Genomic DNA, 15,655 nt, shown 5'->3' with positions numbered 1-15,655 from the left:
AACACCAGGTTACCCATACGCTCATTTGTCCTCCTATTCCATTAAAAATTAATTATTAATTAATTAAAATAATTATTTTATTTATACTTTTTAGTCTTTAAACGATGATAACTTTTGAGCAACGCATAATTTACTTTTTGATGTGCGCATCCTACACGTGCTTTGGTCTGTCCCATATAGACACACCGGATATCGTCGACATAAAAAGTAGCTAGTCTTGAAGGTCCTGTTAAGAAAAATGAGACATGGGTTTTTGATAAGTGTTCATAGTTTCAAGTTAATCCGACTGTTTAAAGTACGTATAAATGACGATCAAAGATTCCGGTACATAGATACATCATCACCATCATCATCAGCCGGAAGACATCCACGGCTGGACAAAGGCCTCCCCCATAGATCTCCACGACGATCGGTCTTGCGCTGCCCTCATCCAACGTGTACCTACCGGCGATCTTGGCCAGATCGTCGGTCCATCAGTTATTGTGTATATATATATATGTATGGATATATACATGTTTATTTATTTATAATCGCTTATAAAATGCTCACAGAATACCTTTATTGATTTATGGTGTATGTGGATGATGCAGCTACTGTACTCAATAACTTTTGTATTAATTTACATTTTTTTTTTTGACTTACTCGTGTAAGACATTGACTATTTGACGTTTGAGTGTATTTGTTGCATCATTTTACATTTTATATATTATATTGTAATTGAAATGATCTGTAAATCTTGATATAAAAGAGTGGCAATGAGTTTCTTGCTACTTCTTCTCATTAGCTCAACCCTTTACGAAGTAGCGGTAGATTCAATAAGAAAAATATTTTTTTTTGACATTCATAAGTGTCATTTTCGTGACCTACTTGAATAAACTGATTTTGATTTGATTTGATTTGATTTGATCTTGCGGTAGCCCTACCCATACTGCGTCTTGGGGTACCTGGTCACCATTCCAGGACTTTACTGCCCCAACGGCCAGCTGTCCGTCGAACTATGTGCCCTGCCCACTGCCACTTTAGTTTCGCAATCATTTGCGCTAAGTCGGTGACTTTGGTTCTCCTTCGGATCTCTGCATTCCTGCTTCGATCTCGCAGGGAAACTCCGAGCATAGCTCCATTGCCCTCAGAGCGATACATACCAAGCTGATAAAAGCGTGATAAAAAGATTTGCCATGTGACTTATGGCCTGCCATCGCTAGCAAGGATGTCTTAACATTAAGGGCTTAATTAAAAAATTATCTTTAATTTATTTCATATGTATTCATTAAAAAATACTTAATGCTTATGATATTTGAATACCTTTTTTATTCAAATACATTCGTAGCAGACACGTAATGTTGCTTAATGAATAATTGCTAAAATGAATGGCTTGCTGATTAAGGCAGAGCTTGTTACCGAAGCCAACGACGAAGCTTAAATGAAAACTAACTTTAAAATTAGCGCCTGAAAGTTTGTAGGAAAATCCACTATTTTCAAAGTAACTAGTTAAGTACTTACCTACCTGTTCATTCATTTCAATGTTCTTTACATTATTAAGCTTCTAAGAGCTTTATACGAAAGTTCGAAACGCCAATGAAAACCTAGTGCGGTTTTAAAATTAATGTAACCTTTTTAGTACTACTAGTTCTTTAGTATCTATGGTTGATGACGAGTTAGTCCGTTGATCTACATGCAACTCGTCGTGGATTAAAACTCAATTGAGGTCTTTAAGGATCAGGTTTTGCTATGGTGGAAAATTCTTTTTAATTTTCTTATGTCCATATACCTAGCAAATATACCTAGGTTTTGGTTTCGGTGGTTGACACTCTTTATGTTGTTCAGGAAATTCGCGTTGCTTTTTTGTAATGACACTTTTACCGTTATATACTTTTACGGTATTGTGTCAGAGTATTCTAAAGATACCTTAGTATTTGTTGGGTTAGCTTTGAGTTTTAATTTTCTTTTTCCTTGCCCATCTTATATTTACGAGTAAGGCCGATAAGAAATGGCTCCTTGAGGGGTAACGCCCTTTCTCTCCAGAAGTTTGCCAGGTCGACCAGTTCCAAGCTCCAAGATAACAGACTGATCATACTCATCCATTTTATTGGCTCGTATCCTTTCGTAGAATTAGGTAATAATCTTATAGAAGTTTTCTTCCTCTTAGCTGTTGTTTTTTTTTAATGAAAATACGAGACGAGCAGGCTGTTCAACTGATGGTAATTGAAACGCCCTGCCCTTACTTTGTAGTGCCGCTCAGGATTCTTGAAAAACCCAAGATTTCTAAGCGGCACTACAATTGCGCTCGTCACCTTACGACATACGATGTTAAGTCTCATTTGCCTAGTATTTTCACTAGCCACGGCGCCTTTCAGACCGAAAGTGCAAAGGGACCTGCCACTGGAAAAAATTGTAATCTGTAACTAGTAGATAATCGGCGTTTTGATGAAAGAAACTTAAAATTATTAATATTTTTACTTAAAATAAATACCATACATTTTATTTTTATTAATATATCTCATCATTCTTCTCAAGGTGCTTACTTTAGAGTGCCATGCCTCTTTAAAAAATTAACCATATTAAGCAATTATATAATTTAAATACTAATATTGTTTCTGTTTTTTAATCAATTTTAATAATCATTATCATGAGTTATGTAATTTGAAACAAAATTGTAAGTAGAGGCATTTAGTAAGTATTGCATAATATGTAGATGAACTTGAATTGTTTTGTTATTCAGTAGATTTCTCGTGACAGGTATCGTCATGCTCGCTTAAATGCCTCTGCTTGTGGCAGCGACGTGGGGCGGGTCGTTCCCTTCCCTAAAATATGGTCGAGGGAGGCGATGGCTGGTCCATGCGTCATGCTCGTGAACGGGTGCTACTCGTGGGGACTGGATGATCTTGTTACCGGGAGGTCTGCTTGGTGTGTTTTTTTATTATTATTATTTCCTTTAAAGTTAAAGTTATTATATATTTTATTTTATGAAATGCTCACATAATGCCTCTATATATTTACGGTATGTGTGGATTGATGCATCTACTATACTCAATAACTCTTGTGTTTATAAGTATTAATTTACTTTTTTTTTCTTTTTCTGACTTACTCATGTAAGCCTTTAAGTTTTTAACATTTGAGTATTTTTGTTGCGTCACTTTGCATATATTGTAATTGAAATGATTTGTAAAACAACTAAATTGTATATCTTGACTTAAAAGAGTGGCAATGAGTTTCTTGCTATTCTTCTCATTAGCTCAACCCTTTACGAAGTAGCGGTAAATTCAATAAGTAACAATTTTTTTTTGACATTCATAAGTGTCATTTCTGTGACCTACATGAATAAAGTGTTTTTGAATTTGAATTTAACCATATTGTCAAGAAATGCAAATACTAATACTCAAATAACTACATATAATAGAAGGTATTTATCATGACAGACTATATTTATTTCATAAAATTTCTTGAATTTGATATCATTACAATAGATTATTTAAGATAATTGAATAAGGTCATTCCCATCCTTTACATGCGCTTTTTTAGAGTTTTTGCACATACAAACTTAAGCACTGTTATTATTTCCAATGCTTTATTAATATTATTAATAAAATTGGGGAGCTCAACGCTTATTATAAATACTGAATGTATGTTTATTATTTATATAACTACTCTGAAGTTAATAGTTACTGGCCACAAAAGTCAAGCCATCTGCGGCCGCCCGACATCCTAATGGGCTCGTAACTCGTGTAAACAGTTCCCGGGGGCGCACTCCCAGACCAAGGCAGAATTGAATTTTGAGAGCACATCTATGAACTATTCCACTCGACAGTGCATCAATGTTTGGAGAGTTGCGCGACCTATTTATGGCCATTCGAGATAGTAAGTATTTTGGTGGGTGATGTGTTTACTTTTAAAACATAATCCTAGAAAATGCACAAAATAAATATGTTACGAAATTCAATAGAATTATTAAAAAACGTTTATGTGGTAAGGGTTACTATAACATGAGGTTTCAGTTTCTTGCGTTCGTTCTTCTCAGGTGTGAGGAATAAATTTTCGGATGGATGGTAGTTTTCGCTTATAGAAAGCGATATGAACCATTTTATGAATATAAATTTATATGATATAAATGTAGGTAATGAATAAAATTATTCTATTTATATTCGAACAGAAAATATGAATAATAAGCATTCTACCGTACTATGTTGTAAATAGAATTGTTAAAAAACGTTTGTGTAGGAATGGTTACTATAGCATAAACGATTTTCTTAATGATACCACAGACTGGGAATGAAGCGAACACCCTCAGGCTTTTTAATTATAAATGTTTATTGTACAATATTAGATTGTAATCCATATTTTTATTTAAAAAAACCCCGAGTTTCTTGCACCCATCCTCCTCAGGGCTGAAGCAGTATATTTTGAATGGGTGTTAGTTTTTGACTTTCAATAAGTGATTTTGAATCCTATTTTGAATATAAATATTTGAATTTGAATGTCTTAAATTAAGCTTCTAAATAAATATAAAAGGAAATCTTGGCCTTTAAACAATTCGGAATGATTATTTAATATTAAATGTAAAAAGTTAGCTGGAGTGCGTCAAAAGCGTTATTGTCCACAATATGTAAATTAGATCACGAAAAAATAGGTAATCAAGTAGGCACGGACTAGTAAGAAAATAAGGACTTCGTGTAGTGTACATAACAGTGTAGCACCAAATCAAGCCGATTAACGTGTACATACATAGCCTCACACACTTATACTACTACAGGCTGATAGGCGGCCATTATGAGAATTGTCATCGTCTGTGACAGATCAGTTTGCGTCTCAATAAAATATTTTAAAAATGACGTCGTGCGTTGTGAAAAAGTGTAAAAACGATACTATATAAGTATTTGTGGCCATATATGATTATTTAAGGAAAAAAAATAAAGTAAAAAAATATAAAAACACGCTTTAATCTCAACTATAAAGAACAAAATTAACATGGAGTTCGTTCAGCGATACAAAGTCAAATGGTTTTATTGTAAGCTTTTAAGTATTTATAACTTTCGTTTATAGAATAAATAATAACCCTTGTAGAATGATACAAAATATTTTGTGTGTCAAAGAAAAATAACATGATTGCGTGTTTCCATTTATAAGTACATACATACATATACACTCACGCCTTGTTCCCGTCGGGGTAGCCAGAGACAATAGAATGCCATTTGCTTCTATCCTTACAAATCTCACGCGCTTCCCCTACATTTATTACTCTTTTAATACATGCTCGCCGGTTGCGGGTACTTCGGACCTTTCCTTTTCTCAAAACGTCCTCAATTTAGTCGATGAATGTCCTACGAATACTCCCGCGACCGAGTTGCCGACACACACTTGCCTTATATATTTGGTAAATCATTCTTTCTTCACTCATTCGCTCCACGTGTCCAAAACATTTCAGGATTCCTCAGTCCTTGTCACAACATCCTCTTTCGGACCACAGCGCGCACATTTTACCGCATTCGGAATTCTATCAATCAGTCATACCCCACACAAACTACGCAGTGACCGCATCTCAACTGGGTTAATTCTGCTTCTATTTTTCTTCTGCCATACCTAGCTCTCACCTCCGTACATTAACGTGCCGACAAGCACTCCATTAAGGACAGCCATTCGCGCTTCTTTTGGCAAAGTCTGGCCGTTCATAAAGGCATGCAGCGCTCCATTCACACAGTTTTCCGCAGTCACTCTCCTTTCAATATCTCCTTCATATCTTCCGTCTCTTGTTCTCGTTTACAAGTGCGCGTTTATAGATATTTGTAGTATAATACATGGGCCATACTGAATGTTTCTGAATCGGCTATTTATAATGGTACAATTTATTTGCTACCATAATTTTGAACAACGCGGGACTCGAATCCTGAGCTAACCGTTCGAGTACGCATGGATTGTTAATTTGGTATATCTTGTTCAATTCTCTGGTTGAGGCTCCATTTACTTTACAGTTGATAGCTTGCTCAACGCCTTGCATATTAGGAAATTGACTTGAGATGTCGCTCTTTCAAATCTAAAAAAATTTTTATTTTTAAATTGATTTCCCTCACTTCTGGGATTAATTAAACAAATTAAATTTGTAACCAAAATTTATGAACGAGCCGTAACTCGAGAGGGTTACGGTTACGAGCGGGTAACGCATGGATCATAAATTTTGGTATGTCTTGTTCAACTGTCAGGTTGTGGTTCCATCTACAGGATCTACTTTAGTTTAGTTGATATCCTGCTTAAGTCAAACTTACAACACAGCAAATATACGACTTTTTACCATCTTTAGCAAACGGAATATGATCAGTCCTTACCATCAATGGGAATCTCCTTAGCACAAGATACCGGCTAGGTTATGGGTAGGAACCACAACGGCGCCTATTTCTGCCGTGAAGCAGTAATGTGTAAACATTACTGTGTGTCGCCTTTCAGGGCGCCGCCGTAGCTAATGAAATTACTGGGAAAATGAGACTTAACATCTTAACGTCTCAAAAATAGTCTCTGTAGTAGGTACCTAATAAGTATTTGCAGACATTTTTTCCAATAAAATTTCCTACTGAGTAAAATAAATAAATAAGTTACAAAAAATACGCCTCTAAAAAAACTAACAAATGGTCAAATCGTTTGCGATAATACGTGTTCCCCTACCCTTCCTCAGTTAGCTAAGGCTACAGAAAAAGTCGTAGTGCTGGTCGTGAGAATGTCAGCTAAATCTACTCGAAACTACAGGAAGTCTCCGGCTTTCATGCGATAACAGCAAAGTCTGAGATATGAATTAGTAACTATTAGTCTTTCATAGCCTCCGACATCCTATAATATTCAATAAGCTGGTTGAGGATGTCAACTTCTCAAATATTTTTGTTGTAATAACGCTGCTCTCTTACCCCATCTAATAATTGATGTTTTATATATAAGAGGGGACAAAGGGTAAGAGGCTCACTCGATAATGAAACTACTTTCCCTCTTGCCCGCAAGTAGTTACCCCATATTTCCCAAACTGTACTTATAAGTTGTATTAAAGTTTTTGAGGTTATAAATCAAATCAAACCGGAAAGGATTAATGAGTTTAGTGTAGTAAAATAAACAAACATAAATAGCTAAACAAATATCTCAAGCAGCTTGTATAACATATATTTCGAACAGTCACGCTGTTTATTTAAGTCAATAAGTTAGATAAAACCACTTAAAATAAAACATACCAACTAGTAATGTGCACTCCTCTGACAAAACCTTTTGTGAAGACTCTATCCAGTCTTTAAGGTACTTTGAGGTGGGGTCCCACGCCCTTCTCGAGCAGAACAAACTCTAGTACTTTTGTTACTCCTGTTACTTTTACGAGGCGTAGAATAAAGTATATGAGAATGTATGGTTAAAGTGGCTACGCGGTACAATCCGCAAACTGTATTTACTGAGACCCATATTGGCTAAGTGCCCATTAACCATGTAATTGCTTTGGTAGCTACCCAGTTTCTCTTCAGGATCACGTGCGCAAAAGACACCCGAGAGAGCGATGACTTCAAGATTTGCCTGATTTTTTAAGAATTTGCGGATTAAGACTGAAATCTATAGAGCGTATTTCAAGCCGAAAACCACTAGAAGGGTGAGCTAGAGTTGCATTTAAGACGTTTGATGCCCGGTTTCTGAAGCTCTCTGGTAAACTTTTATTAGCTATTGGTCCGTTAAAGTTATGTATATGATAAGCGTCGGTTAACACTTCGCTTCTGAATACATAATTTGTTCTAAATCAGATAATGTGTATTGGTGGTACATAACGCGAGCTAGAACAGGGCTAATCACGTTACTAATATGAAGCACAGTATTCTTATCAAAGCGATACCTTTATTTAAATTCTTGTTCTGAATACATTTAAAAAGGATTCCTCCTAAGTCTTAAGTTTCTTGGTACTTAATATATTGGAAATAAACTCCTTTAATAACTTCAAATCAGATTCTGAGGAACTGTTCGGAAATTCCATTATGCCGTAATCCGAAAAATATTTTTTTTTAACTTTCACGAATAACAATACTGCTAATATATTTGAAATACAGAGGTAGGCACTTTATTATTTATATTATAATCTAAAATTGAAATGAAACATCAAATAAAGTTATGGAACAGTTAAGCAGCACACATTGGTCAGTTAAGTTAATTATAGTTTAACTAGTGTTGCGTCGTTCAGAAACATACTTTTGTGGGTTTTCGAACCAATAGCGCTATCGAATAAACTGCCCTTAAAAGTACTTCGGAAACCGAGCGGGCAGTTTATTTCGAGCAACACGCTTACACGGAGCTCTGTGAACTCTTAAACAAACAAACTCAAACATTCTGTCGTTATGAGGTAGGAAATGCGGTATTTAAATTTAGGTTAACTCATACTTGAATAAAACAAATTGATGGTTTCACCCATAGATAAGATTCGTTAAATTAGTTTACTCTATAGCCGACTCAGGGTTGTTTTAAACTGTCGTAGTTTTAATCTACACACATCAAAAAAGTCTAAGCAACATGCATGATATTACAAATTTACCATTTATATTAAATAATTTCTAAGTCTTTATTCATTCAAAGTGCATAGGTATGTAAACTTTTTTGTTATTGATGACATACTGGCTGGTTGTAAAAAAAAATCGAATATGTTTTGTTTTTTTTTTTTTTTCATAAAATTAAATGAAAGAGAATTTGTTTGAATTTAAGTGATTTTTAATGGTACGTTTAGTCTTGATTTTATAATTTTACCAGCCATTTAAATAAAGTTAGCGACAAAATTTAATTGTTAGATGATAGGCATTCAAATTGAAATTCAAATATTTTTATTGAAAATAGGATTTAAAATCACTTATTGAACGTCAAAAACTACCACCCATTCAAAAGAGACTGCCTCAGACCTGAGAAGAATGGGCGCCCGAAACTCAGCGGGCTTTTTTTTTAAATATAAAATATGGATTACAATGTGATATCGTACAATAAACATTTATAATTAAAGAGCCTGAGGGTGTTCGCTGTATTCCCAGCCCGTGGTGTCATTAAGAAAATCGCTAATGCTATAGTAACCTTTCCCACACAAACGTTTTTTAACAATTCTTTAAAATTTCGTAAAACATTTGTTTTGAACATTTTCTGGGATCATATTGTAGAAGCATATACATCGCCCAACAAAAGACTTACTAACTCGACCCAACCGAGTAGTAGGCATTCATAGAAGAGTTATTTGTCTTATTTGGCAGCGCTACAATAATACAAGGGAACCCGCTGAACAACATTCAAGCCGTAAAAGGAGTATAACCACTCGGCAAGACCGGTACATACAACTGACTGCAAGACGCCAGCCGATGTTAACTGCTCGAGATATAAGTTTGAGCCTACAAAATTCAAGTGGTGTTGATGTAAGTCCCTAAACTGTGCGAAATCGACTGCACGAGTATGGCCTACGAGCTCGACGCCCAATTAGGTGCTTATCGATACGTCACGGGAATCGCACTCGTCGAAATGAATGGTGTAGAGAACGCAGAACATGGACCCAGAAACAATGGGATAAAATTATGTTTTCCGATAAGTTGCGATTCGGGTTTAGGCCTGATACAAGAAGGGTGCGATTGTACCGTCGGCCCGGAAATACGGAAGGGCTCAGGTGCATTCAGGAAGTTCATCCATACGGCGGCTCAACAGTTATTGGTATGGGCGGGTATTATGAAAAACAGGCGAACTAAGCTCGTTTTTGTAAATGAAAAACATGAACGCTAAGTTCGTCCGAAGTCCATCCATTTGCACAAACCTTTGGCTCCGATTTTACGTTAATGAATGACAATGCGCGTTCACGTACAGCTCGGCGAACCAGTCACTACTTGGCAACAAAGAACGTCCGGGTATTGCCCTGGCCTGCACAATCGCCAGATCTCAACCCCATCGAGCACGCATGGGACATCCTCCAGAGACGTGTTTTGAAGGACGTGGATGGAGTGACAACAACCCAACAGCTGAAGGATTTGCTACAATTCCATTGGGAGCGAATACCGCAAGATGACATAAACAGTCTCATTAATTCAATGAATAATCGTTGCCGACAAGTTCTGAATAGCAGAGGAGGCCATATTTTGTATTATATTATCGTATTCTTTCACAATAAATTCATTTTCTTTAGAAATTTCATTTTGTTAAAAAAATATTTAGTTGCTTATGTACCTTAGTTTCTGCAGTATATTCTAATATTGTTAATTTCTGTTATTAAAAGAACTTATAAAGACAACAGCTGTTACTTTTACAGCATAGGACCCTAAAAATATTATTTTAAAAATAAAATACGTTATAATGTGAAAAACCATCCTAAAATTTAAATTAGTACATGTTGCTTAGACTGTTTTTATATGTGTATTTTGCAATAGTAATGGTAAGAAATAAAACACACTATTCCTTATAAAAATCACAGTCGTTTATTGTTAATTAATAAATACTTGAAATTTAATATACCGCTTATAGAACTATGAAAGATGTAGCGTAATTTTTAACTATTTTATTAAAACCGAGGGGCCTGTACGTAGCGATGTAACTGTCAGAATATAGGTTTAAGTGTGTCATATGTCAATGTCATTGAAATCCAAAATGGCGGGTTACGTTTTTAACAGTGGAATATCATAATAGACCCAAAAAATATATTTACGCTTACATAATATGTCTGTCAAAATTACATACACACATCTAATGCAACTACATAATAAAAAAAAATACTTTAAAATAATAAGTACTGAATAAAATAATGACGGTACGATGTGTAGTATTCTATATATCTCTGCTCATATATTAAGAATATTCATTGGACTGTGTGATAGGTGAAATATGTCCACAAGTAAATATAAAAAAAAATGAGAAGGTTTTCTTTGCATAGTTTCTACTGTAAGTATAAAATATCTTAGATAATTTATACGTCTACTGTAGATAGAGCCTCTTGCAGCTAGACAACCGATGAAAATAGGCCAGGTTTATTACCTAAGCGTGCGTGACAAGCTACGTCGTACACTCGATTTATTTTATGATAATACGGGACGAGACGAGCAGGACGTTCAGCTGATGGTAATTGAAACGCCCTGCCGATTACAATGCAGTACCGCTCAGGATTCTTGAAAAGCCCAAAAATTCTGAGCATCAGTACAATAGCGCTCGTCACTTTGAGACATAAGATGTTAAGTCTTATTTGCCCAGTAATATCGCTAGCTACGGCTCCCTTCAGACACAGTAATGTTAACACATTACTGCTTCACGGCAAAGATAGGTGGCGTTGTGGTACCCTAAATCTACCCGGCATTCTGTGCAAAGAAGCCTCCCAAGATGCTACTTTGTGTTAGTGTGAGTGCGTTGCTCAATATAGAGGTTAACTGTGAACCTCAATTTTTCTCGACGTTTTTACAACTGTCACAGTCAGACTTCACAGCATAAAAATGACTATTTCACACTATGAAAGTTAAGTTTCATTAAAAAAAATTTACTTACGATTATTAGTAATTATATATATTAAAAGTTAAAAATTAAAAATAAATCAATATTTATATATTATTTTCCACGGCGAGTAAATTATACTTCGTTATATCACAGAAAAAAATGAAAAAAAAAACATTACTATACATCTAAAATTGCACAATGTTCACACAGTACATACAAACAATTCAGACAAACTGCTTTGTCATAAAATTAATGAATGTGTTTTATTAATTTCAATGAAATATTCACAAAAAATCTATAATAAAGCAATTATTGTAAATGCTGCCATAATTATTATTGGAAACTTTATTTATGAAAATAAGGGACAAGTCAAGTAGGACGTTCAGCTGATGGTAATTGATACGACCTGCCCATAACAATGCAGTGCCGCTTAGGAATCTTGAAAAACCCCAAAAATTCTGAGCGGCACTACAACTGCGCCGTCACCATGAGACATAAGATGTTAATTCTCATTTTCCCAGTAGTTTCACTAGCTACGGCGCCCTTCAGACCGAAACACAGTAATGCTTACACATTACTGCTTCACGGCAGAAAAAGGCGCCGTTGTGGTACCCATAATCTAGCCGGCATCCTGTGCAAAGGTAAAACTAATAAAAACAAGATTTTTTTGAATTTCCAATATCATATGCTCTAGTTTTAATATACTAAATAAGATGTCATAATTAAACAATCACAGGGTTAAGGTTTGAAAGATATCACAATATTTTTATTTTAACTCCCAGTCTTAAAAAGGCTATTAGCTGTAATGTGAGCGTACTTCAAACTTATATCAATATCCAATTGTTTTGAGTTTTTTTGAGTGTTAATTCCGCCAATTTTCGTCTTCAAACTCGAGCCAGAGTTTGACAAGTCAACTGCAAAATGTTGACTATATTGCTGTCAATACAATACTGATTTGGCCTATGGACTTGCAACCCGTGCCACGAAATAAATAAAAAAAAAGATACTGCTTCTGAATTTTTCCGAATGTCAAGCAGCCTTGCAAATAAACGCGGGAAACTTTATACGTCCGAGTAAACCAATCATAAGCAAAATGCCTATTTGTAAACATTTTGCATATTCTTGTTTTATTCTTAGGTATAACTTTATACCAAGTTTATTTATAAGTCCGTCAATGTATTACCATTCATCAAAATAGATTCGACAAACATATTAAGAAAAATTCTAACAATATTAACAATTCAACGGCCATTTGCAATAAAATATCAAAATAGTTTCAATGTACATCGCCGTGGCGCTTTCATTTGGTACAAAACTAACTTTCATATTATTGTATGTTGTAACCAATCCTGCCAATAAACTTATGTTAAAGTTGAGTGAAACAAGATTTATTGGATCAACTTAATATTCTGCTTACGTGTATCTGGTTAATAACATATTGAATACCATTTTCAAGACTGGTTTATGCTAAAATCTATACTATATTCTATTTATATTACATGAATATAATGATTTCTATTAGTTAAAATATTACTTACAAGAATGCTACCTTACTTAATGGTTTTCCCAGAAAATAATAATAATATCATTGAATAACTATTACTGGGATGTTTAATAGTAATATGACTTGACAGAGGCTCAATGAAAATAACTCGATTTTATGATTACTAAACTAAATATTAAAATCTAAAATATTATCGTGATGGTGGCAGTTGAAGATAAATTGTGAACTTAAGAGCTCATATCGAGGTTTTACTTAAACAGTACGTGATTTTCAAGCTAAAAGAGATCTCCTACTTGAAATTATTCACTGGAAGCGGCACTTTAGGCTTCTAGCAAAACTCAAACATAATTGTTGAAATAGTTTTGTTTAAGTACTCTATAATCTATATCTTGCCTTATTATTTGTCTTCACTGTAAAACCCCGCCAGCGGGCACCTACTATAATCCTTATTAGTAAAGTTCTTGAGTGGTGAACGGAATGCATTGCGTTTATCTGATGGTAATTGATACGTCCTGCCCATTACAATGCAGTGACTTTCAGGATTCTTGAAAAACCCATACCCCAACTGTGGGCGGCACTACAATTGCGCTCGTCACCTTGAGACATAAGATGTTAAGTCTCATTTGCCCAGTAATTTCACTAGCTACGGCGCCCTTCAGAACACAGTAATGCTTACACATTACTGCTTCATAGTAGAAATAGGCGCCGTTGTGGTACCCATATTCTAGCCGGCATCATGTGCAAAGGAGCCTCCCACTGGTGAACAGAATTAATACACAGTTGTACGAAGTATTTCAATACATTCAACACCACCACTGGAGAACCTTGCTGGGGTCTAAAACTTTTACAATGATCTAAAACCTTAAATCTAAATTATCATGTTGCATATTGCATACAGGTTACCATTACAATTCATTTGTACTACTTATATTTGTATTGCGGTCTCAAACACTTAAACAATGTTGGTTAGTATAAAACAATGTGTAATTTAAAATAAGAGATGATACAAAATTATTTGTAAGATAACAATCTCTAAATACATAATAATATATTACTTGACGTAATTTTGACAGACGCCGAACCAATAACTAACCCGTTAGGATTAATTGAAAAATAATATCATTTAAGTAACTTAAATGTTAAGTCATTGGCCCGATCACACCCTAACTTACCTACCTTATGTATAAACTCCGACTACGTCGAAACTATCAAGCTAGTTATTTCTAAAACTATCGAACTAACGAATGCGATTTGCGCTGTTTAATATACTGACAGCTGTCACCTGTCAACGTCACAGCAGAGTGTTGCCGGAAGCTTTGTGCTCTATTGCAGCATCTTTAGTTTGAACCTTAGAACTAGATAGGAGATTACTCTAATGAATATAAAGAACGCGCTCAGTGCGCCGACGTCGATCCAGAAATTGGCTTTATCCATGCTCATCTCTTTCAAGAACAAACTCGGCGTTCGGAAGTGACAGTACGCTTCGGAGCACTTCAATTTTTCTCTATCGTAGCCGTAGACAGCCAACATGGCGCCCTCGAAACCGTACCTTATATAACTAAGGTACGTCAACCATTGTAAGTAATCAGGTATTGCATTGAAATTGACAAAGAATCCTGAGAATAGTACAATAGGTATTGTGGTTACGGGTCCGAGGTATACTCCAGTTTCTATTTTCATGGCGGCTCCGATGAGAAGGCCGAGGGATTGCGCCACTAGCGCCGTCAGTATGTTGACGGTGGTAAACATCAACAAGCGGTCCATTTGCAGCGGTTGACTCGTCATGAAGTACACTATCACCACGTACACGCCGCTGAATACGATCTGAAAACAGAACGCACTTCGATCTATGAATTTGTAGAGCGAGCTTAAGTTTAACTAATGCATTTTTTTTATGAAAATGAGGGACGAGACGAGCAGGACGTTCAGCTGATGGTAATTGATACGCCTTACATATAGATACCCATTACAATGCATTGCCGCTCAGGATTCTTGAATTCTGAGCGGCACTACAATTGCGCTCGTCACCTTGAGATATAAGATGTTAAAACTCATTTCCCCAGTAATTTCACTAGCTACGGCGCCCTTCAGACCGAAACACAGTAATGTTTCCACATTACTGCTTCACAGCAGAAATAGGCGTCGTCCCATAATCTAGCCGGCTTCCTGTCCAAAAGAGCCTCCCACTGGTAATAATTACTCTGAATTTTAATGTACAAAGGATCAAGGTTTATAAACATTTAAAGGTAATATTTCAGCTGCAACAAAAAAATATTGTAAGAGTTGACGGATAAGTAGTTTCTATGTTATAAGAATGGCAGGTTACCTGAAACGGTAGGTCCGCGATTGTCTTCGCGAAGTAGAACGCCTTCAGCGAGTACCAGTAGTTGAGATGTTCTCGGACGAACACACTCATCTCCGTGGGGACTGAAATATTGGCAATATACTATATTACTTATTGCGTCATTACTTCAGTGGCCCGCCCAAGCTGTTTTATTTATTCAGTCCATCAGAGCGACCTGCCTAATGCTCTTGTACCTACCCTACATCACAAAACGTTCAATTGATACCTTGCCATAAACGTAACCGAATATTATAATAATGCAAGACTGTTCATTAATAACTAATAATCTATACTTATATTATAAAGCTGCAGTGTTTGTTTGTTTGTTTGAACGCGCTAATCTCTGGTACTACTGGTCCGATTTGAATGATTCTTTC

At 35.6% G+C, this 15,655-nt stretch overlaps 1 protein-coding gene and 1 long non-coding RNA gene across 4 annotated transcripts in view; both read right to left on the bottom strand.

The window, feature by feature from the left end:
* Positions 1-10,404: 10,404 nt before the first annotated feature.
* LOC126968680 (ATP-binding cassette sub-family G member 1) overlaps positions 10,405-15,655 on the bottom strand; it is a 71,189-nt gene continuing 65,938 nt past the window's right edge. For all 3 annotated transcript variants that reach the window (XM_050813728.1, XM_050813726.1, XM_050813729.1), the window contains 2 exons: positions 15,261-15,361; positions 10,405-14,758 (listed from right to left, as the gene is read on the bottom strand). In XM_050813728.1, the coding sequence (XP_050669685.1) occupies positions 14,258-14,758; positions 15,261-15,361 (602 nt within the window). In that variant the 3' untranslated portion in view covers positions 10,405-14,257. The remainder of the gene's footprint in view (positions 14,759-15,260; positions 15,362-15,655) is intronic.
* The window catches only part of LOC126968780 (uncharacterized), a 41,585-nt gene continuing 36,334 nt past the window's right edge, over positions 10,405-15,655 (bottom strand). Inside the window, exon 2 of the long non-coding RNA XR_007730284.1 lies at positions 10,405-13,530. This is a non-coding gene — a long non-coding RNA (uncharacterized LOC126968780). The remainder of the gene's footprint in view (positions 13,531-15,655) is intronic.

This window comes from Leptidea sinapis, chromosome 16 (genome assembly GCF_905404315.1).
Source record: "Leptidea sinapis chromosome 16, ilLepSina1.1, whole genome shotgun sequence".
Classification (NCBI taxonomy): domain Eukaryota; kingdom Metazoa; phylum Arthropoda; class Insecta; order Lepidoptera; family Pieridae; genus Leptidea; species Leptidea sinapis.
The sequence above is the reverse complement of the archived record's forward strand: the minus strand, read 5'-3'. Positions and strand labels throughout refer to the sequence as shown.